At 41.8% G+C, this 27,906-nt stretch overlaps 2 protein-coding genes across 8 annotated transcripts in view; both read right to left on the bottom strand.

The window, feature by feature from the left end:
• Window positions 1-1,447: 1,447 nt before the first annotated feature.
• On the bottom strand, window positions 1,448-21,732 carry ZNF76 (zinc finger protein 76). Of its 4 annotated transcripts, none has more exons than XM_033152660.1 (14): window positions 21,613-21,727; window positions 19,455-19,590; window positions 18,281-18,361; window positions 15,008-15,085; window positions 13,568-13,770; window positions 12,574-12,690; window positions 12,067-12,142; window positions 8,029-8,154; window positions 6,964-7,143; window positions 6,229-6,459; window positions 5,883-6,010; window positions 5,080-5,235; window positions 4,873-4,986; window positions 1,448-2,357 (listed from the first exon to the last, which is right to left on the bottom strand). In XM_033152660.1, exons 2-14 carry the CDS (start codon window positions 19,564-19,566, stop codon window positions 2,253-2,255), a joined length of 1,707 nt encoding a protein of 568 aa, XP_033008551.1. In that variant the 5' UTR covers window positions 19,567-19,590; window positions 21,613-21,727; the 3' UTR covers window positions 1,448-2,252. The 4 variants fall into 4 exon arrangements, with proteins under 4 accessions (XP_033008551.1, XP_033008554.1, XP_033008553.1 ...); XM_033152663.1 differs by having other exon boundaries at window positions 13,568-13,846; window positions 21,613-21,726; XM_033152662.1 differs by lacking the exon at window positions 6,964-7,143 and having other exon boundaries at window positions 21,613-21,732.
• Window positions 21,733-25,736: 4,004 nt separating this feature from the next.
• The window catches only part of SCUBE3 (signal peptide, CUB domain and EGF like domain containing 3), a 110,835-nt gene continuing 108,665 nt past the window's right edge, over window positions 25,737-27,906 (bottom strand). For all 4 annotated transcript variants that reach the window (XM_033152656.1, XM_033152657.1, XM_033152659.1 and 1 more), the window contains one exon: window positions 25,737-27,110. In XM_033152656.1, coding sequence (XP_033008547.1) covers window positions 26,961-27,110 — 150 coding nt within the window. In that variant the 3' untranslated portion in view covers window positions 25,737-26,960. The remainder of the gene's footprint in view (window positions 27,111-27,906) is intronic.

Genomic DNA, 27,906 nt, shown 5'->3' with positions numbered 1-27,906 from the left:
TCCAAGGATGTCAGGGACAAGATTGTAGACCTGCACAAGGCTAGACTGGGCTACAAGACTATTGCCAAGCAGCTTGGTGAGAAGGTGACAACAGTTGGTGCAATCAAACATGGAGGGGGACATATTATGCTTTGGGGGTGTTTTTCTGCTAAGGGGACAGGACACCTTCACTGCATCGAAGGGACGATGGATGGGACCATGTATCATCAAATCTTAGGTGAGCACCTCCTTCCCTCAACCAGGGCATTGAAAATGTGTTGAGGATGGATATTCCAGCATGACAATGACCCAAAACACACGATCAAGGCAGCAAAGGAGTGGCTCAAGAAGCAGCAAATTAAGGTCCTGGAGTGGCCTAGCCAGTCTCCAGACCTTAATCCCATCAAAAATCTGTGGAGGGAGCTGAAGGTTTGAGTAGCTGCACATCAGCCTTGAAATCTTCCTGACTTGGAGAGGATCTGCAAAAGAGGAGTGGGACAAAATACTTCCTGAGATGTGTGCAAACCTGGTGGCCACCTACAAGAAACGTCTGACCTCTGTAATTGCCAACAAGGGTTTTGCTACCAAGTACTAAGTCATCTTTTGCAAAGGGATCAAATACTTATTTCACTCATTATAATGCACATCAATCTCTGACTTTTGTCTTCTGGGTGTTTTCCTGTTGTTATTCTGTCTCTCACAGCTACTAGTCATTTCTTCGTCAGAGTTGACTGGTCCTTTCTTCGCCAGAGGTCAAACGGACAAATTTAGCAGGGGATCAAATACTTTCCCCCCTCACTGTAGCATAAGAGCCAACTCCTATGGGCTGAGGTCCCTTCACACACACCCCAATAAAATATTTGAGGGAGTTGGGCTTACTAGTCTAAAAAGTTCTGTATCTAAAGGATGCGTCAATATTGGAGTACATAATATTGCTTGCTCTTTGGTCCACTTGTGTTCCAGGTTTATGAACCTTGTCTGAGTTTTAGTCTGAGAACTTAAATGCCAGAAGAACATACAAAGATAAAAAAGAGGCCTGAACACCTCTAAGAACAAACAATTATGGTCTAGGGAGGCTTGAAAAGACAGCACTGCACATGTTGTAACTGCAACAGAACAGTGCAGTACTATTTGAGCTGGGTGTGTCTCTTATATTCATACCAACACAGCTTAGTAAAATGAGTAAAATAATACAATTGCATGAGCTATATGCAAAATGAACATTTTGAGCAGTTCAAACAATAGATCAACCTCACAGAATGAAATGCTGTTTGACTTGTCACTCATTCAGGAGGACCCAACAGGATTAAAACCCTGTATGGTAACATCAGTAGGGATCTCTGTTGGCTGCTTAACTGGATCACACATTTCTACAGCTTATTGTAGTGAAGTATGAACAGGGAGGTAGGCACATTCTGCTTCATGTCTCAATTCCTTAATAAGGAAATCCAGGCAACTGCTGAGAAAATCGAAAACATCAAGTCCAAAATTTTATTCGATACACATTTAGAGTCTTCTGTTATTTCAGAGAGTGAAAGAGGCAAATAAAATGTACTACAAAGCTGTTTCTTCTCCTTTGCACATCTGCTTCAGTCTATTCCACTTGCTGAGACTGGGAAGCAACCACAATAATTGGGGGGAAATGCATAGAGCACAGCCATCACATTAATATTTGTCCTTCTCCGGTACTGTACATTTCAGTTCTGCTCAGAGAGTGTGTGACTGCTCCTGTGCCAACACTTTCTATTCCCATGTATCTGAGGTAAGGAAAAGTAGAGAGCACCCATCTACCCGTAATTCCTTTTCCTGAACTTTCTATGGCTAAAAACACATTTAATGCTAAAAACTTCAAAGAAATAAATCTCCCCAGCCATGCAAGTCCCATAATCTTATGAAGGCTGTTCTAGCTCTCCAAGAAATGACATACAAGTGCTTCCTCCAATAACATTCAGCAGAAATTAGAACGTTCCAGAATGATAGTGCGGATGCCACCTCAGAAAGTTAAGGGAAGGCTTTCTTAAAGAGGCCATAAAACATGTTGTAGCACTTATAGGAGAAATATTTCTAAACAAAGTCTCATCCAATAGTTCATGTAACTTTACCATCTGTGTTTCTCAGTTATCAGCTCATTCATGCCGGACAGATGGCAGCAAATATTAAGGGCTCTCTTCAGGTCCAGAAGGATAAGTACTCATCACTTGGCTTTTGAGTTGGAGGTTCTGAAGACTCCAGCAGTCCATCCAGCTTCAGTTGCTCCAGCTCCATGTGAGGTCTCAGCACCCACTGTTTGATGTGGATACCTTAAGAGTTGCAGACTCCTGCTGAATTGCTGAGGTTGACACACTAATGGCATCCTCCGAGCTCTGCTGCTCTTTTACCTGGAAAGATAAAAAGACGGCATCAGTCTCAGATTTGCTTGGCAGTTAAACAGAGTTGTGGTCCCATCTTCACCACCCACTGCTCCAAGTCATGGTAACTAATACCTAAGGTCAAATAATTTTGAGGCCTGAGGCAGAAAATCTCACAAGCACTTCTTTCCCTCCCTGGCAGTAAAAATATATAATAATAAATCAGAATAATCAATAATCTGCTAACATTTCATGACACCCCAAATCAATCGCCTGAAGCTGCCTAATGACAGCTTGGAGTTGCCTTGTGTTCCCAAGTGAAATAAAGGAACACAAATGGCAGAAAAATATGTATTCAGTTAGGAGACACACAAGTGATGGTCAGGTACATGGATGAAAAGTGATAATAGTAATATGAGATTAGCACTAAGAACATATTCACAAACAGCCCTGCCTGCAGACTGTACACTGGTTGGGTATGGTGCACTGGTGGAACAAGTTCACTAGATGCTGCCCCATATTGTCACAGACATCATTAACTTTTGGACACCCTCTGTCTCTGGCAACTGAAGAGCCAACCAGCATTATCCAAGGAGATGGATTTGGGAATGGACTGTCCACTTGCTAATCTCTGGCCTACGAACTGGCTCCAAGCAAGCATCTAAGTGCAATTTGGCAGAGAGAAAGATAATATTAAAGACATGTAACTTTTCAAAGTAAACATTGGCTGCAAAGTTAACCACTGCTGGCTTTCTTTCACACATAAACTATTTTAAGACACTACCTTGAAATAGTTGCTACCACCTATAAGCAGGCACTATATATACTGTACATTATTTGGAAGTAGATATGCAGAAGCAGAAGTAGCTCAACGGGGAAGTGAAGAAACAGCATAGGAAGTTATGTGGAAATGAAGTAATTGCATGGTGGGAAAAGAAAATAGGTCGCAATGTAAAAGGGGCACAAAAGGAAAACAGTCTGCTGTGAACATACAATATATTCTTTGGCTCTGCAGGTCACAGCCTGATCAGAATCCATCTCGCTGGCCAAATTTTACCCACTTGTCATTATGACCTCACAACTGGGAGAGGGTGGAGGCCTCCACCTATCAAAATCCCTTTTGTAACTTTGCAAGTCTCCCCACACTCCCCCTTCAAACCCCTGATGCCCCTAGAGCCTCAGAGACCACAAGGGGATATCTTAAAGCCTTTGCAAAACCTGTTTTCAAAGCAGCATCACCCTCTTCTAAGACAGCTCCTGTACTCCGAGCCTCTTAAAGAGCTTTGTCAAAGCACTTTTTGAAGCAGCCTTCCATGTTTTTTTTAAACATTACTGTTTAATGGAGGTGGGGATGCTGCTTCAAAGAGCCATTTTCAGCTTTAAGATGCCCCTTCCCAGCTCACTTAGAGTACAAGGCAAAGGACTTTAACGCCTTTCAAATGATAAGCAATCCTGCTGCACAATCCTGTTCCCTGCTGGAAATTGGGTGCTCAGCCAATGAAGAATTAAAGCCTGTCCTTCCACCCACCAGATGATGTTACCAATGACATAAGCTGATAGGCATGATGGGGGGGGAAATCACAGGCCAAATTGGACCCCCTGGTGAACCAAGCCTGGTGCAGGGCCAGAGGGTCCCCACCTCTGCTATACATAGTTAACTGGGAGGAAACCCCATTTAACTCAATGGACAGACTTCTGCATCAGATTGTGCTATCAATGACACTACTCTATACGTGCTTACAAGGGATAGCTACTTATGGTACTGGTCTGAATATAAGGTGCCCCAAAAGAGATCACAGCCCTAAAATGAGATCTCTGAAATCATAGCTTCCTTACCTGTAAGAGTGTGATTATAGGCTGCACTCAGATTTTATACAAGCCAGATTTTGGGGGAAAGTGTAACCTATATTCAGACCAATACAGTAATATTGCTCTGTATGACAATTAATGTGTTCTTTGTAAATCCTAAAATTACAAGATGAAAAGAGTACAGTACTTTTTGTGGTCTTTGAAATCCCTAAACATTCTACAAAAATTCACAACAAAGGCATTTTCTCCTTATCGTAATTGATGGGGAACAAAGAAGTCTGAAACCCAGGTGGAAGTTACCAAGTTAAAAAAAAAAAAGTGTCTGCTCTCCCACTTCACTACTCAAAGAACACAAGTATCTGGTTTCAAACTGAATTTTAATAGTTGCTCCTCCACCTGATGCTTCAGAATGGCTGTCCCATTTGATTAGCTTTTCAAGAGCCTGCATGTTCTCCACTCAAATATTTGTTTGGTGCTCAATTATTTTTACACTTAAAAACCTGCTCTGTGTGACTGAAACAAGGGCCAAGAAGGAGTAGTTAAGTTTCATGATTAGCTGGTCTCTGTGTCAATCAATGCCCTAAAAATGTGGCTTCTGCTGCATAGTGGTAAGGGCAGTATGAGGTCAGACTCAACACCTATATGCATCCTTTGGGAAGGGGACAAGAGGCTCTCTTCCAACATGACAAAAACACCTGTGCCTGCAAACTCTAAGCAAGATGTGTATATGAAGTACCTGAACTGCAATATAAGTGTCCTTTGCTGTTGCTAGCACTGTCAGCTGCTGGTGGTGGATGGATGCTGTGGGCAAATCCTCGGATGCCTTTGTCCCAGAAGTGACTATTGTAACCTGAAAAGTATCACATCAGCACAACCATTACATTAAAAAAAAAAAAAAAACACTTTCCCAGACTATGTCAAAAGTTTTAGAAGAAATGAGTACCGGATGTATTTCAGTCCCATCGGCGCCAATCATAGTCAGCACATTTGTACCACTTGCTGAAATATCATCCCGGGGTACTGATACTGCTGTGCCATTCTGTGTTAACATGGTGATATCACAGCCAAGTACTTGCAAGTCTTCAGGAGACAGACTGACCTGCAAAGAGCAGGTGAAAATGCAGTCAGGCCAAATTGCAGGCTACAGATTAAAAAGAAAAAGATTCAAGCCGATTCATGGGCCGGGAGCATGAGGAATAGAAGTAGTCAAGTGACAAAGAGCTCATTCACACAGGTATGTTCTTCACCTGAAATCATAATGTTCCTTGCAAATGCAAATGGTGAAAAATTGGACTACATCACCACTAATAGGAAGATATGGTAATAGAGTAATAGAATTGTAGTGCTGAAAGGGACCATGAGAAGTATCTAGCCAACCCCCTGCAATGAAGGAATCTTTTGTCCAATGTGGGGCTATCCCTGGCTCTGTGATATTAACCACTTTGAGGGGTTTATTTTACAATCAAGTGTATGGTGTATGTATTATATGAAATAAACAGATAAATTAAACCCTGCTCTGCAATGTTCATTCACCCAAACTGGTGTGATTAGAACCCTTGTCCAACTAAGTACCAAGGATGGGGCTAACATGATTTAAGTAGATGTTGCATGCAGATGTACTATAGCAAATGTTTAGGATTAGGGCATTTTCAGGGTAAAGATTATCTGATCTGACCTGTCCTAGGTAACAAAACCGGAGAGTTGTTACCTCTGTGGATTTAGTTTCAAGTTCTGCAGACTCCATACCTGCTCTGCTCCATCCTGAGATACGAGAGTCACTGGCATAGCCCTGCAATCCTCCTGCTCCTCCTCGTGTTCCACCTTCACAGAAACAATACACTGGTGTTTCAGTGAAGGCATATCAAACGTGGCAACTGGGAGAACAAGGAAAGGAGATTCAGCAGACTGCTCTACTGGAGTGGGGGCATTGAAACGGCCTTGAAAAAGTTCTCTGAAGGTAGGGCAGGAACAACAGAAGGGAGCATTTAAGGCAGGCTTCCTCAACCTCGGCCCTCCAGATGTTTTCGGCCTACAACTCCCATGATCCCTAGCTAGCAGGACCAGTGGTCAGGGAACTCTAGTGCCTACTCACTTCTCATCTGCTGCTCATAGAGGGCCAGTTCACTCTCTTCTGTAGCTTCCAGCTCCCCGTGCGCAGTGCGCTTGTGCATAGCCAACGTAGAGGTCTGGCGGTAGGTTTTGCCACAGGTGTTGCAGGTGTACGGCTTGCAGTGTGTGTGAACCACATGGTGTTTGTAAAGGCTGGAATATTCAGTGAAGCGCTTCCCACAGCCTGGCACCAGGCACGCATATGGCTTCTCCCCTGGGAAATAAGAAGAAGCAAATATAAAGGAGTAGGTATCTCTCACTTTGTGGCATAAAGCAAAGGCTGCAATCCCAAAACACATTTGCTAGGTAATAAGCCCCATTGAATATAGTGGGGTTTACTTTCAAAAAGATACAGGATTACACTGCAAGAGTACTTTAAGCAATTGGGAAGGGGGCTTCAAATCTCATTCTACTGGTAGTTCAACACGTATTTTCTTTTAACTGGCCATCTTAACAGATGACAGCTGGTTCAAGCAAGCTAGCCTAGTATAGTTTCCATGTTGATCCCCCCAATGCAGTAATGTGTCACTGGGATGGTCTGTTACACATAATAAAGTTCAAGCAAATGACACCACCCCCACAGATTGTGAAAGTATACCATGCTGAGGATTGCCTGTATGGTGTTTACCGTTAATGAAATATGAAAATTAAGACACACACACACACACACACACACACACACACACACACACACACACACATATTACACAAATATTACCTGTATGGATTCTCATGTGGTTTTTGAAGTTGGTGGCACTAGTGAACCCTCTCCCACAGTTGTGCTCTGGGCACATATATGGTCGCTCACCAGTGTGTGTCCGGATGTGGACCTTGCGTATATTTGAGGTGGTGAATGAGCGGCCACAGCCCTCAAAAGGGCACCTGAAAGGCCTCTCGCCTTTAGGGGAAGAGAGAGAAGGCATCCTTAGCAAGCCTGTGATAGCACTGACATTTTAAGACACTCTTGCCTTTAAGTGCACAATATATCTACACTGTAATTGTGAGAATGCTACCTTGTCAGGCTGGGCAGAGGTCTTCCATCTTCATTATGGTGTCAAAGAGCCAACTGTCGTATGTGAAGCTAGTATGAGCATGACAGCTTGAAAGGCCTTCCATCATTTTTCCTTAGGCAGCTACAACCTGAACAGTGCCTCATTCTAGATCGGAGGTGGGAAGCTGGATCCACACACACCTGAGGGACAGGTTTGGCAGGTGGGTATCAGTCACTTCATGTCACATGACATTCGGTGACCTATTTTCGCCCACACAGTTTGAAATCAGTGGAATTTGCTGCCAAGGAGTGTGGTGGAGTCTCCTTCTTTGGAGGTCTTTAAGCGGAGGCTTGACAGCCATCTGTCAGGAATGCTTTGATGGTGTTTCCTGCTTGGCAGGGGGTTGGACTGGATGGCCCTTGTGGTCTCTTCCAACTCTATGATTCTATGATTCATGTTGGGGAGGGGGAGTGTATGCAGTACTTCTCAATTGCTGCCAATCATCTAACTGTCATACTTGGGAAGTGCTAAGCATGGGAAATCAGCTGATAAATGGTGCCTGCAAATCCCATACTAAAAATTATACAAATGAAATACACTTATATAAATCTGCACAATTTATTCTAGATTAAAATTATGGAATTCTTTGGTACAGAATCTGGACAAAAAACAAATTAGTAGCCCTTTTGCCTCTTTCTGGAGTATTTGGGCCTGTCTCACCCCCCTCCCCCAGTTAAGATTTCTACTCTGGGCTAGCCCCGAATTAAAATAATAAACACTTTGGGACATACCGGTATGTGTCCGGATATGTTTTTGCAAGTCTCCAGAAGTCTTGAAGGCTTTGATGCATAAATCTTCTGGACACTTGTATGGCTTCTCACCCGTGTGGGTTCTCACATGACTCTTCAGGCTATAACCTGCAAGGGAAAAGGTTATGCAAGGTGAGCAGCGTGGCAAGATGGCGCAAGCAGCACAGCAACTCCAAGAGACTTCCCAAAATGCAGCACACTGATTTTTAGAAGTTTCGTGTAAGCTGGTGTGGTAAATCCAGATTTAGACAGATAAAAGAAAGAATTTACGTATTTTTCTTTCCCCAATAATTCGGCAGGAAGAATTGACGCAGTCTGGCTAACAAAAGATTTAACTATCAAAATACAGAAAACTGAAATTCAACCTAAGATGATAACGTTAAGATGTAACGTTAAGATGGGGACAGAGAAAATCTATAAGATGGAGATTAAACAAATTCTTTATGAAAGATGAAAAAATAATTGAAAAAGCCAAAAAGACCTTAAAAGAATTTTTTGAATTAAACTTAAATAAAGGTACGGACTTAAAAAGTAGTATGGGATGCTAGCAAAGCCGTTATTAGAGGTTTCTTTATCCAACAAAATTCAATTAAAAAAAGAAGAAAGCAAAAAAAGAAGCAAGAAGTGTTAGAAAGAGATTAAGAAGATTGAGATGAAATTATATAAGGAACCTACAAATGAAGAATTAAAAAGAAATATAAAAATCTTACAATCCCAATATTCAATGTTGATAAACGAAGAATTAGAAAGGAAAATAAAACTAATGAATCAAAAAGCTTTTGAATATGCAAATAAACCAGGAAGGCTATTAGCTTGGCAATTTAAAAAAAGAGAGGCGGAAAGGACGATCAATAGAATTAAAAGTGGGGAAAATTTTATAAGTGATCCGGAGGAAATAGAAAAAAGATTCGTTGACTTTTTTAGTGATCTGTATAAGGAAGGAAAAGAAACAACAGAAGAGGTACAAGAATATTTAGAATGAAATAATCTTCCAAAACCTACGAAAGATCAAAAGGAGGTGTTGAATGCTCCCATAACAGCTTACGAAAGACAAAGGGTGATTAAGGAAGCTAAAATAGGCAAATCACCAGGGCCGGACGACCTTTCGGCCATTTATTATAAAAAAATTGGAAGATATATTGTCTGATCCGCTTAAGAATATTATGAACAACATATTGAAAGAAGGACGCATGCTGGATTCTTGGAAGGATAGCCTAATTATGTTAATACCAAAACCAGGAGTTGACCATCAGTTAATAACAAATTATAGGCCCATATCTCTTTTGAACAGCGATTATAAACTGTATGCAAATATAATGGCAGAAAGATTTAAAAAAAATACTACAGCAGATCATTCATAGAAACCAAGCAGGTTTTTTACCTGGAAGGCATATCCAAAGTAACACCAGGAATATTATAAATACCGTATATTAGAATATTTAGATTTAAGAATAGATAAGCCAGCAGCCTTAATGGTGGTAGATGCTGAAAAGACATTTGATAGGGTATCCTGGAAATTTATGAAGGGTCTCTTAACCCAAATGGATTTTGGAGAACAATATAGGAAAGGGATAAAAGCCATATATACGAAACAAAAAACTAAGATTATAATAAATGGGAAAACGACACAGGACTGTGAAATTAATAAAGGGGTCAGGCAGGGATGCCCTCTCTCCCCATTAATATTTATTTTGATATTGGAAATCTTACGTAAAAAAATCAGGGAGGAGGAAGATATAAAGGGGATAAGATTGGGATGCAGAAGTTACAAATTGAGAGCATTCGCTGATGACCTAATTATAACCACAGAACAACTGAAAGAAAGTTTCCTCAAGGCGTTGGAAATAATTGAAGAATTTGGTAAAGTTTCAGGGTTTAAGCTAAACCTCAATAAGACAAAATTATTAGTTAAAAATATACAACCAACTGAAAAAGATGATATAGAAAGAATAACACAAATAAAAATATACAATAAAATAAAATATCTGGGAATATGGCTAACGGCAAAGAATATAAATTTATACGGAAACAACTAAGTTAAATGTTGGGAAGAAATCAAAAGACAATTGGAGATATGGAGCAGATTGAAATTATCTTTTTTAGGCCGTATTTCGGTTAATAAAATGACTGTATTGCCTAAGATACTTTTTTTTATTCCAAACAATGCCTATTATAGGAAAATCCCGATGTATAGAAAAGTGGCAGAAATTTCAAAGTTTATATGGATGGGGAAAAGGCCAAGAGTAAAACATAAGATCTTGATTGATATCAATGAAAGAGAAGGGTATGGCCTTCCGGATCTGAAGTTGTATTATGATGCCTCATGTCTGTTATGGGTTGAAGGATTGGTGTCTGTTGAATAATCCAGAGTTTTTGGATTTAGAAGGGCATGACACCCGTTTCAGGTGGCATGCGTATCCTAATTACGGAAAAACCAGGGTCCATAAGGGCTTTACAAATCACATCATAAGAAATGCCCTATACGAGGTGTGGGACAAATATAAGAAACATCTAGAGCCAAAAAACCCAAAATGGGTCTCGCCACTGGAGGTAATCGCAGTTAAGAAGAAAAATATGACAACGAAATGGATAACATATAAGGAATTACTAATAGAAGAAAATGGCCAAATAAAACTCAAAAGATACGAAGATATAAAAGAGTTCTTTTCTAGTTGGTTAGATTATCATCAATTGTTTGGATTTGATTGGGAGATCTCTAAATTGGAAAAAGAGCTATTAAATAATAAAACTAAGATAATATCAAGAATGTATAGACTTCTTTTAGATTATGAGGTTATGGATGAAGAAGTAAAGACCACCATGACAAAATGGGCTAAAGACATAGGTCATCCAATCATGATGATAGAATGGCAAAATGTATGGAATGTGACTCTGAAATTTGCAGTGAATTATAATATTAGAGAGAATATATTAAAAATGGCACACTGATGGTATCTAACCCCCCCCCCCCCGATAATCAAAAATGTATAAACACTTGGCGAATGTATGCTGGAGATGCGGAGGGAACAATGGCGATATGCTCCACATGTGGTGGACCTGTGGGAAAACTAAGACATTTTGGGGTAAGATCTATGATGAATTAAAAAAAAATGCTGGGAATAACCTTCAAAAAAGACCAGAGGTATTGCTATTCAGTATACTTGATAAGGATATTCCAAAAAAATAAAAAATAAAAAATCAAGGGAAGTGCGGCTGCGGCCAGAATCCTTGTGGCTAAAGGTTGGAAAGAACAGGAGGCTCCAAAAACCATAGATTGGCAAGATAAAGTACAGGAATATGCAGAGATGGCCCAATTGATGAATAGTCTTTGAGGCAAATCAAAGCAACAATTTAATGAAAAATGGGATGGATATAAGAAATACGTTCAAAAATAAAGTAACAACTCATTAACTATGCCAGCTTTCGAGTGATTAATGAAAGATAATGTGTTGGAAAATAAAGCTAAGGATGCAAAGTGTTGTTAGAGTGTAATAGACAAGTATTTTAAAGAATTACCGTATGTACATTCATGTTTTTAGAATATGTATGCTTATGCATAAGGAATTAAAAGGGAGTCATATATATATATTCATGGTGGGGGGAAATAATTTTTTCTCCTCTTTTTTCTTTTTATTTAAAGGAGGTATAAATCAAGCAAAGAAAAATAGTATTGTGATGTTAAAATGGTTTATTTTATAAGAAAACATTATTAAAAGCAGATACAAATAATAACAATGAGAAATCAATACGTTAAATACCTTACCTATGATTATATTTTGTTGTTTGATTAAATGGATATATGTATTATTGAACAAAATCTGAATAAAAAATTTAAATACAAAAAAGAAGCTTTGTGTAAGCTAAGTAGCCTGGGTCACCAGGAACTATACCTTGTACTTAGTTCAATTTTGTTATCCATTTAGGATCAATAGTCCTCAGCTTGCTACATTTAGATCTTCCTTCTCAGACCTGCATAACTCCACTTGAACAAGATCATCTTTTGTTCTTGACAAACATTACCTGTAGCAAAGGTTTTCCCACAGCTTGAGAAGTCACATCTGTATGGACGATCACCTGTATGAACCCGCTCATGCACCTGTGAAGACAGCGAAGGCTCAGACGAACTGAATGGGGCGATTCCAATTTGGAATATTTATCTTTAATTATTTCATAAAATGTATACACCTCCTCTTGACTGAAAAAACCTCAAAGCTGTTTACAAAAAGGTGAAACAAGAAAAACAGGGGGGGAAATACAGCTTTACCTTAAAATGTACAAAAAGTGAAAATACTAAAACAGATTAAAATTTAAAATATAGAGGCTGAGAAGAGGTTTGTACCCAGGCTCTCTGTGACCTCACTGCATCAGATCCAGCCTCTTAAAAACTATTCCAAAAGAATACTTTTTTTAAAGCTTGCACTGGTGAATTACTGTCTCTTCCACAGCACCAATGATTTCCCATTATAGGTACAGCTGAGCTTTTAGTCCTCTAAAAGGCAATATTGTGAGCTTACAATGATGACATACCTTCAAATGATGAGATGTGGTAAAGAGGCGGCTACAACCACTGTAAGCACAGCGGTAAACTCTATCAGGAACCTTTGGTTCCTTCCCACTGCTCTGCACTTCCTCCTCGTGGAAGTCCTGCCAAGCAACATAAAGAAGTTAAGTCCTGCAAGTCACCATTCCATCTGCTACGAACACACATACTCTAAAAGTGGAGTCATGTCACCAGACAAGGAGAATTGATGTCACGAGTGCCAGATTCTGGGGGCCAATACTGATGGAGAGGCAAAATATAAATGCTTGAAATAAATACATTTAATACTTTTTAATACATTCAGCAGCCATGTGCAACGTGATTTACCCAACTCAACTCAACTCATTTTATTTCGGCTTTAAGCCCATAAACAGAACAACCAAAAACAGAAACAGAACATCACAGGCTGGTTTACAATTACTAACAATAAAATAGCTTAAAAAATACTCAGCTGAGTAGAATATGATAAAAGTTAAATTAAAATTTCAAACTGTATATAGCAAACCATTGCGTTTCTTAAGTGTCAGGACTGAGGTCAGAAATTTTGCCATATGTAAAGTTACAATCGGGTCTGTATCTTGCAACAGAAGAGCAAGGTAAGTCTCTTCCAAATACCCTGGTAATTTCTGAATTAATGGAAGTAGTAAAGTCTTTTGGGCATCAGAATACAAGGGGCAGACAACCACTATTTTCGAGATGGGAAGTTGAGCACAGTGACAATGAATTGTCTAAGGCCACTTTCAGTGGCTGGGTATACATAGGCCTCCCAGCTCCAAGATCATAACCTCATGCACTACTCATCTTGTGTAGAATCCTAGTTAGGTAATTATAGTTCCCTGTTCCTCTGTTTCCTAATTCAGAAAGCAAATAATGTTGGAGGACTCACTTATATCATTCTAGAAACTTGGTATTTCATTCTGTTTGCAGAATCACAAAGGAGGATGATTTGCATCTTCCACAGAAGCAGAATAATATCCTCACCTTACTGGCATAGTCCTTGAGGGCAGTAATGGAATCAAGTTCAAAGGAATCATCTTTCTCTCTTACAGCCAATTCCTCCAGTCCCACATCTGCTTGCACTGTCAGTGTGGTGCTGCTCACTGACAGGGAGACAGGACGATGCATGAAAGCTGTGGATCCATCTTCCAGCTGGATTGCTTCCAAGGTGTTGGGGTCATAACCCTCTGGAGGGGACCACAAACACTGTAGTAGCACATGTCAGCTCTAATTGCTACTTATCTACCTCTTGATCATTTAGAGCTGGCAAAAAGATGAAGAGTTAAAAGCATCAATGGCAAAATCTTCACGGCAGTTCAAAATTCAATCATTGCATACACCAATAGAATCCAACTCTATTTATGGCTGAAAATTGCAACATAAAACACATTCCACAACCAAAAGCTGCGTGGAATCATTATACAATCACCACAGAATGATTTCTACACATCCTTGAATTGTTTGCAGAGCAATAAGGAAAAATCTACTGAATTATTTTTGCTTGGTAGTTATTTGTCAATCTAGATAGGACCATTTTGTATGGCTACAGGGAAATGATTTGATAAGATATTGAAACAGAACACATTCCCTGTTACCAAACCATACTGTGAAGCATCAAGAATGAGTGATATGCTCAAGCACTTGCCCTTACAACTCTAGTTTCCTTAAACCACCATTTACCATGATATCCAAACCAGTCAAAGGTAGCCTTCAATTATCTCTCCAAATCAGGATTGATCCTGAGAGAGGGGAGGACAGAGCTCTTAAGCTTGCTGACTCTTTCTGTTCTCTAACTCAAGGTTTGGCAGTGATGCAAAGAGCCACACCACCTGTCTGCACATCTGATTCCACCCCCCCCCCCCCCGCGAGAGTTTCCTTCAGAGCTCTCTCTTTTCATCACTAACCTGAATTGTTTTATGACTTGACTCAGGGTGAGGTAACAATAAATATTCTATGTCACAGAGTTGTAAGTTTTAAAAGACTATGGGAGGAATTCAGTGTCACAATATTATGATCGTTCTGTCAGCACAAGCATTTCTGCTTCCCAGACAGCATGAGCTCCCGTCTCCCCCCCCCCATGCACTGTTCTGAAGTTTTCCCAATCCCCCAGAGCCAATTGGGAGGCATATGGGGAGGATGAAGCCCCATTGTGCTAGTGGGACTTGTTGCACTGGCTCCTGCTAGTGCAACAATTTAGTTGATTCCAGCCCAATAGCTACACACACAGCTGTGATCACATTTATTAGAGTGCTGGGTTGCATTCAACTAAGTTATACTCAGAGTTGATGCACTGAAATGAATTAACTGAAGTTAGTAACATTTATTAACGTTAATAAATCTACTCGTTATCACTGAATACTACCCACTGTGTATGAATTATTTTACCTAGCAGGTGGAAAGGAAGGTTCAAAGACTAATTGTTACCTTGGGGAGCATGATGTATAAAAGCCATAGTGCCGTCTTCCAACGCTACTGGCTGACCATCTTCAAATGTGATGGACTCTACAGAACAAATCAGAACATACACAAAAATAAACCCCATGCATCGTAAGGTTGTTATGCAACAGAAAGTAAACAAAGCTGACTTTACAAGAACAACTCAAGAATTCTAGCCATGGTTTGCTCAAAGGCCTACAGGGCCTTTGCTCTATAATCCTTGAAGAGAAGCCAGTCCATGTCAGTTCAATGACAGAGTGGGGGGAAATGTCTAATTGCATAAAAAGGCAGCAAAGCAGCCTATTATCACAGCTAGTATTCAGTACTCCTCCCACTGCAAAGCTTCTTCCATGTGATGAATGAAGACATCAGGGAGAGGAACCTTTCTCCCTTCTTGACCACGCGCAAGGTACTGTATATACTTGAGTATAAGCCGAGTTCATCAGCACATTTTTGGTGCTGAAAAAGCCGCCCTCGGCTTATACTCGAGTGAGGCGGGCGGTGGTAGGGGAAGGAGCAGCCCGTTTCGAGCCGCTGATCCCACCACCACCGCCCGCCTCTCTCGCAAGGGCAGGGATCGGAGCGCGGTTGAGAGGGGTGCTGCGGAGGCGGAGAAGCAGCAGCAGAAGAAGCAGGTTGGGGGAGCTGTGGAGAGGAGCAAGCGTGGCTCCCACTTGCCCTTTCCACCCTCTGTGCCTTCCTTGCTGCTGCTGCTGCTGCTGCTGTGCAGCTGGCTGAACGGAGAGAGAGAGAGGCTGCCTCCCGCTCAGCAGCTGATTGCAAGAAATCGGAGGGAGATAAGGGACTAGCAATAAAGGAGGCTGCCTGAGCAGGGGAAGGTAAAAGCACAAGGATCCTCAGGACTTTTGCATTGGGTCACCGCAAATTTACCATCAGGTCACATAGCATGTCCATGGCTACAGCCTGCACCAAAAAAATCACGCATCCACTGTTTTGTGGGGCTGCGATGGCGCAAAAACGTTGTATATTAATTTGTCTAATCTCATTTCGGCCTGCTCCTTCCTCCTCCTCTGCCTTTGCCGCTGTTGGCATTTCCCACCCTCAGCTTATACTCGAGTCAATAGGTTTCCCCAGTTTTTTGTGGTAAAATTAGGTGCCTCGGCTTATATTCGGGTTGGCTTATACTCAGAGTATATATGGTATCTGTTTTTACATGGAGGCGTAAGAATAGATTGTCAGATCAGGTCAATGGCTCATCTAATCCAGCATTATGTTATCACAGTGGCCAACCAGGTGCCTATGGGAAGCCTACAAGCAGGATGTGAGCAAAAGACCACTCTCTCCTTCAATTTCCAGCAACTGGCATTCAGAAGCCTACTGCCTTCTGGGGATTAAAGGAAAACAACACACAGCTTCCAACCTGAATTAGTACAGTCCAGATTTCTACAAACTGAAATCTACAACCTGTCTACCTCATGATGTGTAACATGGGTCTCAGATAAGAAATTCAGAGTATTTAAGTTGTGATGTATATTTGATCAAACTAACAGCTCAATTCTATGCATGTTTTCTCATGGAAACAATGGTATATACCCCCATGGCAGTATGAATAGGATTGCAACTCTAGGCACACCAAAATGAGAGTTTGCCCACTGAACTCAATGAATCTCAGTTCTAAGTAACCATGAACAGGATTGCACTGCAATGCTACAGCTTACACACAAATTATTATTCTTGTGGAAGATTAGTATCAAGCAGGTCCAAAACAGATGCCCTTAGGCAAATTTACTCATTAGCAGCCCTGTTGAAATCCAGCACATTTTATCTGCTCTACATGAAAGCGCCCCCCCCCCCCCCGGATTTACAGTTTCCACCTGAAATATGCATCTCTAACTGTGAGAAGTGCACTACTGCTTGGTACAAATTTTCACAGGAGGTTCACTCACAGAGAAAATTGCAAACAGAAAAAAGCAGTGAAAGCTCCCCAAATTTCTGAAATCGGTATACTGTACATCAGTGTTTTTCAACCACTGTTCCGCGGCACACTAGTGTGCCGCGAGATGTTGCCTAGTGTGCCGTGGAGATGGTTGGGATTTCCCCCCCTACTCGGGTGAAGATGTCGCGGTATGGCCATTACGGTGGAGGTGAGTGGCGCGGGTGGAGAAGAGACCGCAGCGACGCCTCTCTTTGGCTCTTTTCGAGGCCCCGCTTAGCTAAATTCGCGGCGCCTAGGAGGGGACTCCCCTCGGGGTAACGGCAGACGGGGCTTGTGGCCGGACCTGGCGGGGTTTGTTTTCCCGCCCTTCGGCGCTACTGACGCTGCGCGGGCAAAATGGAGGCAGCGATGAGATGGGCGGGCTGGTCGAGGGAAGAAGCCGCGAGGGCGGCACCGCGGTGGTGCGTTTGGCGGAGCCGTCGGCGGAGGGAGGGCGGTGCGAGGGTGGAGAAGCGGCGCCGGAGGGCGTGAAGGGCAGTTACCACTGCTTGCTCTTCCTCTGCCGGCTGCCTGCTCGTTGGCGCGCTTTCCAGGAGCCTCTAATAAAGGGAGCGGCGGCCTCCCCCTTTCTCCTTCTACACGCGCCTGCTTAAACTTTTGTGCCCCGAAGTATGTGAAGTGCGCTTCCTATGCGGGTTTTTTTTAATTAATTGCTTTGAGTATCTCGGCTATAACATCCAATTAGATTGACAGAAAAACTAGGCAAAATCTTTTGCGTTGATACAGGGTGTCGGTATAATAGTATTATTTTCCTCCTTGCCGTCGCTTTGACGTGGGCCCTTCCCCGCCCCCTCCATAAGCTGCCAGCATGGATGCTGGAAACTTGCGTTTATGATGGTTGCAGCCCTCCTTTTGCGGTTCAGTGGGAGTGCAGTTTGGCAAGTGAAGTGAACATAGCCTGAAATTGGCTTAAGACTATTAAGGACGTGTATTTTCTTGGAATTTTCCATTAAAAAATCTTTTTTCTTTTGCGGGCACCGGACTGTGTCCTGGGTATGGGGGGTATGTGGGTTTTTTGACATCATCTTCCGACTTCCTTCCCGCCAAAGCACAGTGTGCGCAGCAGCGGAGAGAAGAATTTCTGTTTACTTACTATTTCATAATAGAGTAATTATAAAATACTTTCTTTGTGTTTATTTGATTCCTATTCAAGAGAATTACTTTATATATAGTCAATATAGGCACAGAGTTAATTTTTTTAACATTTTCTAATGGTGGTGTGCCTCGTGATTTTTTTCATGAAACAAGTGTGCCTTTGCCCAAAAAAGGTTGAAAAACACTGCTGTACATCAATTACTCCTAACCTTTCTGCAATGTTACTTGTTGGACAAAAGCTGTGGAACCATCTTCAAGTTCAATCACTTGCCCTTCAATTAACTTCTCTTCTGAAACAGATGCAAAGACAATTTGTTACAGCATTGAAAAAGCCCTCCAGGTTAACAGGATTCAACATACAGGTAGGTAGCTGTGTTGGTCTGCCATAGTCAAAACAAAAGAAAAAAAGAAAAAATTCCTTCCAGTAGCACCTTAGAGACCAAATAAGTTTGTTCTTAGTTGGTCTCTAAGGTGCTACTGGAAGGATTCAACATGTTCACCCAGGCTCACCTGAAAATCTCTTATCAAGGAAAATAATTTACAAAGCAAAGTGCTTTTCGGAAGCTCAGTCTCTGCATGTTTATTCAGAAGCAAGGTAAATTCAAAAGCAACATGAATTGAACTGCAGACTCACAGTGCAATCCAAGTATATTGTTTCAGAAATTAGTCTTAATGAATTATATAAGACTTATGTCCAGGTATATATATATAAAACTGCAACCATGTCCAAGATCTACCTACATTATAAGATATTTGGGTACAAGAATTGGCATGTCAGTAAATAGAGAGAAACATAAACATTACTTTAAAAACAAATAAACAGAACTCTTCCGCCAATAGCCTTTTGCAATCAATTATGTACATCATTAAAAAAAGATATTGTAATGGTTTTAAATAAGGAAATGAGTGTTCTCCTTTCCATCATTTGGTTAAATAGAGATTCCAGGGGAAACACTTTATAATCACTGAGTAAGAAACCACTTTCCAACTGAGGCATCCTAAAAATAGAACATTTTACTCCACTCTTGTTTCTGTAGCATATATCCCGTTTGTAATTCAGTGTGGCAGTTAGATGTCAAATTGCTTTGTTTGTTGCAGCTGTACCATATTGGTCATTCAAACACATATTGTGACTAATCAGGGCTCACAGATAACATTCTTCTTTCTAAAAGCACAACATTAAAACCACATTAAACTCTACTCTGTTTTTATCTTTAATTTATTTGTCCACTATAAATTTGCCCAACAAAATATTTTAACCAAGTGTATATGTCCAAAGATATTCCTACAGGTGTAGTACTTTGAGCATTAATCTTATGGTTGGATCAGTCCCAATCTCACCAACCACAAGAAGGCAGCCACTACAGCACCAAAGTTACTCACTATTAGCATTTTGCTGAAAATAGGCTGTTGTTCCATCAGAAAGGGTTGTTGCCTGTAAGCCAAAGCTCTCCATTGTGCTCTGGTGGCAGCTCCTTAGACATGTATTCCACATATAAGATGGTTCTCCATGTTAGAACTAAAACATAAACAACAAGTTATATATAAATTTATTCTTCACACATATAAAAAGTAATCTGAGTAGAATTCTTTGGACAGGATTAGAATGTAAGTCTACCAAAGGCTCTTCGTCATGAGACAAATCTCCATGTTCGGAGATAGCCTACCTCTGATACGGGTCAAATAACAGGGGAGTACTGTTGGCTTAATGTCCTACTTGTGGTCTTCCCCAAAGATATCTGGCTGGCCAATGTTGTAAACATGAGACTGCAGCTTTACTGACTTGTCAAAATTTCTTGGTCCATAAACTGGCACAACTACACCCTTAGACCCATGAAAGACAATACCTGCATAGCACTAACTTCAGTCTGGAGTGATGAACTGGCAGTCTGCAAACTGAATCTGGTCAATTAAGCCATTTCAACTACCCCCACACCTCCTGTGGTGAAACTTACCGGTAAGTCATACAACTGGAAGAGACTCAGGCTAGCATTGGAAGTATTCTCCTTTCTGTTACTGTTCCATAATTTGGGACACAAAAAGCTGCCTTATAGAGTCTGACCATCTCGCTCTGGATTTTCTAAATTGACTGGCAGTGGCTCTCCATGGGTTTCAGGGGCTGAGGTCTTTCCCAGACCTATATGGTGATGCCATATATTGATTGAACCTGGGACATTCTGCATGATCTGCCATGGAGCTACATAAAATTCTGTTTTTTTGTTTGCTTTTTACAGTATACATTTGTGTTCCTCTCCCCTTTCCTGTTGCCAGGAAAATAATTGGCATATTCTAAGCAGCCTCCAGACGGGATGCGGGTGGTACTGTGGTCTAAACCACTGAGCCTAGGGCTTGCCGATTGGAAGGTCAGCGGATCGAATCCCCGCGACGGGGTGAGCTCCTGTGCTTGGTCCCAGCTCCTGCCAATCTAGCAGCTCGAAAGCACGTCAAAGTGCAAGGAGATAAATAGGTACTGCTCCGGCGGGAAGGTAAATGGTGTTTCCGTGCGCTGCTCTGGTTTCGCCAGAAGTGGCTTAGTCATGCTGGCCACATGACCCAGAAAAACTGTCTGCAGACAAACACTGGCTCCCTTGGCCAGCAAAGTGAGATGAGCGCCGCAACCCCAGAGTCGTTCGCGACTGGACTTAACTGTCAGGGGTCCTTTACCTTTACCTTTTAAAGTACCCTCCTGAAGGGCATCATTCCATATTCTTTGCTTAAACATATAATAAAATCAACAGAACTTGTAAGGAAGGAAGCTTTACTTTTTTGTGAAAAGCTTTAGGAAAGAGGGAAATGACAGAATTGATTTTGGTGAATTCTGTTGTATTCTCTAAAATTTTACTAGCATGGCTCTTGTGGTACAAATGGTATTGTACATTAACAGACCAAGGGTTATAGATGAGGGTTCAGCAACCAAACCTAAATCACGGTTGAAGTGATAGCATTTGGATTGAAGAGGTATTACTGGGGCTCCATGCAGGTGAGGGATGCTGAACTGGGAGAGATTTTACCAGAGCACACCAATCGGGAAAGGAGCTGGGAGATATTCCACAGAAAACCACCTGTGGTCACTTTTCTCTTTTCTTTTCCTGGCCATACATTTTACCAGCACGCAGCACGCTTGAAGGGAAATGATCAGGTCACTTCATCTCTGCTTGCACGCAAAAGCCCTCCCAGAAAAGGGAGCCAGCCACCTTTCCCCACAGAATCACAGAATGGTAGGCAGAAACCCAACAGGTACAGCTTCCCCACACAGTCGGGGAGATCTCCACTCGAATTTCTGCCTGCCAGGCAGCTGTTGCAAGGCGTCCGGGAAGGAAAAATAGAAAGCGGGGCTCCTACCTCTTGGGCAGGAATCTGAGGGCTAAGTCGTGCAAACAAGGGGGGCTTTGGGACGTTAGGAGGGGACAATGGGGGCTCTGGTGGCGGAGGAGACCGCCCCCTCTTTTTCTCCCAGGGTGCAGCATATCGACGGAGATGGAAATCCACCCCCCACATGAGCATCCCCCCTACTCATCCCCGCCTCCCTGCCAGCACCGACCTGTGGAGGGACGAGTCCGCCGCCTGACCGCCATGCACCAGACATCGCCCGCAGCCACCTGCCCTGCAACCTGTATAACGAAGCTTTATCCAGCTTCCCCAACCTGCTCGTCGTTTTTGTTATCCAGGTTCCGGGGCCCCGCCAAGGTCGCTTCCAAATCCCGGAAAAGGATAGCAAAGACCCACGGTGCTTGCTTAGTACGCATGCTCCGGATTCTTCGGCATGCGCAGAGATCCCGGCGAAGCATCTGCCCTTCCTTCTATTTATTTTATACCCACCTTTGCAGGTGCGACAAAAACAAACTACCGGTATGCCTCGAAAGGAAGCGAAGTCATGGGTGAGCGGCTCCCTCTGCTGGCCATGTGGCGAAAACCCAGATCGAGTTCCTCTGTCTTGGTAGAATGCAGACGCACAGCGGACATCACACCAGAAATTTGCTCTTGTAGTTTTATTTTCAGTTGGTTCACATCATATGGTGCAAAGTGGTATTAAAGGAGAAATTATTGAAGAGGTATTTGCCATTTCACATTTTAATGTCCATTCACTTGGTTTGGTGATGATGCCACTGGTATTCCTTTCTTGTTTTTACCACCCTTAATTATTTGGTGTGGTCAGGAAGTCTGACCACCTCAGCGCTCAGCCCTGGGCTTGGTTTAAGGTTGTGATTGCGTTGGAACTCTTCAAGCCAAAAAATATTTTTGTTGGAAAAATTTTATTTTCCTTCCCAAATGACTTTTATTTTTTGAGAGAGCTATATGGTGGACTATAATCAGTCAAGCTTTAGTTGAGATTCCTTCGGGGTCCTTTCCAACTACGATTCTAAGTGCCATGGGCACTCATGAGATAAGTGCCACTGGTGACAAGTGGCTCTACTCCTCACCCTTTCCATGCATGTGCTATTTTGTGTAGCTTTTGGAACTCATTTATTCTACTGAAAGAAGTGCTTTCCTCACTGTGAACATCACTACAAACCACTTGCAGAGCCTTAACAGTGCTACCATTTCACTGTACACCAGAGTATTCAAAAAGATCAGGCACAGCTTAAAAGAATTCTCAGCATGTTCCACCTTTTCAAGTTAGGGAGTGCTCTGTTGAGGGTACCATAACCAAGAGCCCCCCCCCCAAAAAAAATCCTGGAGACAGCTCTGATTAAAGTGATGGAACTCTTCTCCAGCCCTTTGAATGAACCATGTGTCAAGCATTAGAAAAACCACCTTTCTCTTCCACACAGCCCCATTGTTTCCCCAGACCTTTTATTTTATTTTATTTTCTTGATGGCCACTAGTCATGATAGCTATATGGTACATCCAGGATCACTGGCAGGATTCCTCCTAAATGCCAGCTGCTGCGGAACATTGCGGGATAGGGCTACTGCTCCCTTGACCTGCTTGTGCCAGTGCAAGATACAGGATGTTGGAAAATGGGAGAAGAAATTAAGAAGATGGGCAAAAATTCTTTGAGAGGCACGTGGTGGGTGGGAAGGGAAAAATACAAAAGAAAAAGGTTTCTTCAGCTAGAGCAGGCTTCCTCGAACTCGGCCCTCCAGATGTTTTTGGCTTACAACTCCCATGATCCCTAGCTAGCAGGACTAGTGGTCAGGGATGATGGGAACGGTAGTCTCAAAACATCTGGAGGGCCGAGTTTGAGGAAGCCTGAGCTAGAGCCTCCTGAGGTCATCTTAGCTATGCAACTCCTTTGACCTGACATAGAAGAAAGCAGAAAGCGATGTCTGCAATTTTAAAGCTGACTTGCCAGACACTGGCTCCGCACCTACACAATTTTGTGGCAAGCGAGCCACAGTAATTTCCAGATGTCTCAGGTGAACATTGGGAATAGGAAGTTTAAGAACCCCATCTCCATAACATCTAGTTTTACCCTGAACGAGAGTTGTGAGAGGACTGTACAAGAGAAATAATTGCTGGTGGATTATGCTTCGCAGGAGTGAAAGTATTCTTCTATTGATAGGGACCATTAGTTGCTAAAAATACTTGCAAATGTTTCATTTCTCCAAAGATTGTAGTAGTGCTTTTGTGGATGATTGGCGTGTATATATGCTGCCCATCAAAAAGCCAGACATCAGCTGTGTCTGTGGACTGCCTGCCTGCCACTAATCAAAATATACTAGCAGGATCAGCACTACATGCAAGGAGAGCAACAACATTGTGCAAGCAACAGTAATTCTAAGCACCTATTCTAATAGGATCCATTCTGGGTATGGTCCTCTTTGCTATTAGCCCAAGTTTTAAAGCAAACTAAGGTTCCCTTGGCCAGTAAAGTGAGATGAGCGCCGCAACCCCAGAGTTGTTTGCGACTGGACTCAACTGTCAGGGGTCCTTTACCTTTACCCTTTTTAAGGTTGCAAAAATACCAATTAGGCTTTATTTTACTTCATCTGGTATCATTATGGACAATACCAAAATACTCTTTTTTTCTTTTCTTTTTTTAGGTTTTGAAGCTCAAAGAACTCTTGGTATCTTAAAGACTTATAGTGCCAAAATCAGTCAGTTTCCAGAGGGGAATGAGAGAGAGAGAAAGGAACAGAACAAAAATCTAAGCAGTAGCAATGCTATGGATTTGGAATTTACAAATAAAAGCAGTGGAAAGCACTTCTGAAAGATCAACACAACACCAAGAAATTCCATTTAATAATTAAAAAAAGACAATATGAAATGCAAACTTTTCTTTTTACAAGTTCAGATACAATTTCTTTTATCAAGTGCAAATAACTTTATGGACTACACCTTTTTCATCATTTAATCATTACTTTATAGGAGATACTGGACTGTGGATTACTGCACAATGAAATTATAAATATTTCAGCTTTGTTGTTTTAAATTGTTATATTTCCTATGTTGAGATGGAATTTTCAGCTTTTCAAACCTTTAGATTTTCTACATTTTATTAAGGATAGAATGGAAACAAGGGATCTAGCTAGAAGGAAATCAGGTAGAATTTCTAAGCCAAATTCAATAAAAGATTTTCCTTCAGAGCTGGCCCTGTACTTTTGCCTACAGTAAGCAATTGGACTTGAGCATCTCCCCCCCCCCCCGATAAACAAATGCTTATATGCTGTAAGAAATTGCTGAATATGATGACATCAGAGCCAGATATGATTTCTTAGGTGCTACTATGATGCCATATGCCCTGCTGAAGTACTGCAAAAATGTTGACATCAGAGGCAATTCAACTTCAATGCTGAGATGATTAGAGTAAATGGGGCAAATTCTGATTCCGAAAGAGAGGAAAAGCAAACTATTAACACTCAGGCAGAAAAGCTTCAATACCACTACAGGAAACAGACGATCTGATCCAAGTGCAGCCTTGCAGCTTTTTAGACACATTTCCAATTGTTAGTTTCAGGTCATGGCTCAGAGAAGGCAACAATTTCACCCATATAAGTTGGGATTTCATCACTAGTATTGGCATTGGATTATGGATCAGTGACTGACAAGTGACCTTACATAGGGAAGAATTAAACTGACAATGGCATACTTCAGTTTTCAAGTTAGGGTTCACTACCACAGCTCATCTCAAACCTGAGTTCAGCGCTGAACAAAGCCTTTGAAAAAGGGAAGACTACAGTGCCTCTGAGCAGGGGCAGAGAGCATCCCCTTCTCACTGAGAATTCATGGCTGCAGCTCTGAGTTTAGGGGAAAGAGCCTTCAGGTGGACGATGCAAATTCCCAGGAAACTTGAGCCCCAGCACCTCTTGAGAAATTAAGAGCCTACTGAAACATTCAGAAAATGAACTATACCACCTCAGTATCTAAAGGGAGAACCTCAGGTTCAAATATATAAAAACCTCCAACTTGTCAGAAAGAGTGAAGGTTAGGTGACACTTTGCAAATGGTAGAAGAGTTTAACACAGGGATGCATTCCAATATGTGATCCCCCTAATATGCATTATTGATATTGAATTGAATTTACTCTCAAGAGCTGCTTGTGGCCAAAATGTAATTATCCAAGTCACTAGAAATATTCTGCGCAAGTCCTGTGTACCTTTCATTGGTTACAGGATAATCAAGGAGCTTGATCTTCAGGATTTACATTAGAATTTACTGTGGTGAGGAAAAACAAAAGATTCCAAGAGCTGAAAACTTACGTCACATTTAGTCACCATTTCCCCAAATCCTTGTCTGTATTCATTTCTGTTTCATTTTAACACATGCATGCACGCACGCACACACAAACACACACACATTCTCTTTTCTCAGGCAGGTATAAATATTGTAGTTTCTAGGAGAAAAAAACACTTCCCTCTAAATAATATAAAGACAACTCAAAAATGATTGCACTTAATAATATGAAAAAGGTAGAAAGGAGAACGTCCTAGTGCACAAACATTCACTCACTCCTGCCCTTCAAACTGCTTGCTTTTTTGTCATTGAGTTACTCTTTGGCAGAGCTTATAAGAAGTCTGATCTCTCAGCACAAGTCTCCATGGGGGAGAAATCACATTGGAAAGTCTCACTTTTTACCATGTTTTCTTCCCCTTTTTCCAGACATCATTCCATGTGAGATTGTGGCTAGGCCAATGTTTTCTCTGAATGCAAAAAGTCAAGACTCCATCACAAAATGATGCTCTTAGTCACCAAACTTGCCATCACGAACATGGGCGATTTACTTTCACACTTCTGTGATACGTCTTTTTCTTTTACATGATCTTCCTCCCCACAACTTACACTTTATTTTGTCTGATCCTCTCTGCAAGACTGTGCTTGGTTTATTTTTCTCTTTAAAAACCCCCCCAACAGTCTGATAAATAAGGCATAACCTTCCGCATTCTGGGTGTCCTTTGCCCCCAATTCTTTACGAAAGAGTTCAGCTGGACCAGTTCCACTGTTTAGAAGCTGCTCAATATCTCCCCGTTTCTTCTGTGTCCCAGGAGTGGAGCATGATATGGTAGCAGGGGTGTTTCTATCTAGAAGCAGACAGTCGTGTGCAGAGAGATGTACAAGCAGCCTCTTTGGCAACTGCCTTGCAGCAGAAGGGGCCGTACATAATTTGCATATATGGGAGAAGGCGGAAACTGCCCTGGAGTTACAGGTCCCAGTAGAGGCCACTTGTGAAGAGTGTATCACTTACTGGGATATGTGAACTCCATGGGCTGAGACTCCAGTATGGAAAGCTCAGGGGATGGTTGGCAGCTGCTTCTTCCAAGGGCAATGTCATCAGTGAATTATGTTTGGAGAAAAGCCAAGGGAAGACCAATGGTTAGAGTCATCTGCATAGTGAGAAAATGGGGTTTGTATTTGTAGGAAAAGTCATTGAAAAATAAGAATTAAGTGTAAGAAAAAGTTTTCTTGGCTGTCAAGGAGCCTGGAAGGCTAGTGAAAAGCGTCACAAGGCTATTTGTAAGGCCTGAGAAAGCTGGAAACTTTGGACCGGAGGAGTTTGATAAAGGATCGTGGCAGCATTTCCTTGTGTTTCTCTGTGTATTTGAAGTAGTTTTGTGGGTGAGCCAGCACATCAAAGAAAGCTTTGATCAGCTTCTTGTCCTGCAGGGAAAACAAACAGAATGGACGTGTTAACTTTAGGAGCGAGGGTCTGTAGCATGCACTGCAGAACTCCACAGGGGCTGCTTGCAGACAGGTAGCTCCTACTGCTACTCAATCATTGCTCTCCCACTATAGGGACTGGAATACAGTCATACCTTGCAAGTCAAACGGAATCCATTCCGGAAGTCCGTTTGACTTCCAAAATGTTTGGAAACCAAAGTGTGGCTTCCGATTGGCTACAGCCAATCAGAAGCTGCGGGAGCCCTGTTAGACATCCAACTTCCAAAAATAGTTCACAAACTGGAACAGTCACTTCCGGGTTTGCAGCGTTTGGGAGCCAAAATGTTTGAAAACTAAGCTGTTCAAAAACCAAGGTACGACTGTAGACAGGGGCTTAGCAAGGTGGCAGACCACCCCATGTTCCATAATGGAGGGGGTGACAAATTATCAAGGAACAATTATTGCCCTACTAGGGCGGTTCATAAAAAACTTTTTTTAAAAAAGCCTGCTCCAATGGTCTTATCTTACTATACTAGGGATTATATAGCTATATATGAAATTTCATGCATATCGGTTAATATCTTGACCCTCCTCCACCAAAATAGCTGTTTACTTGGCTGTTTTCCTATGTCGTGAAGGCTGGAATTTCAGTTCAGTGGAGCACTTACTGTTCCCGACCCTAACCCTGTGGAAAGCCATCTAATTAGACTTTAATTTGATTTTGAGATGTTTTTAGGAGGTAATTTAATTATTGTTTGATTTTATACCAATGTTATGTATCTGATGTTAGCCACCC

Source organism: Lacerta agilis, chromosome 6 (genome assembly GCF_009819535.1).
Source record: "Lacerta agilis isolate rLacAgi1 chromosome 6, rLacAgi1.pri, whole genome shotgun sequence".
Taxonomy (NCBI): Eukaryota; Metazoa; Chordata; class Lepidosauria; order Squamata; family Lacertidae; genus Lacerta; species Lacerta agilis.
The sequence above is the reverse complement of the archived record's forward strand: the minus strand, read 5'-3'. Positions and strand labels throughout refer to the sequence as shown.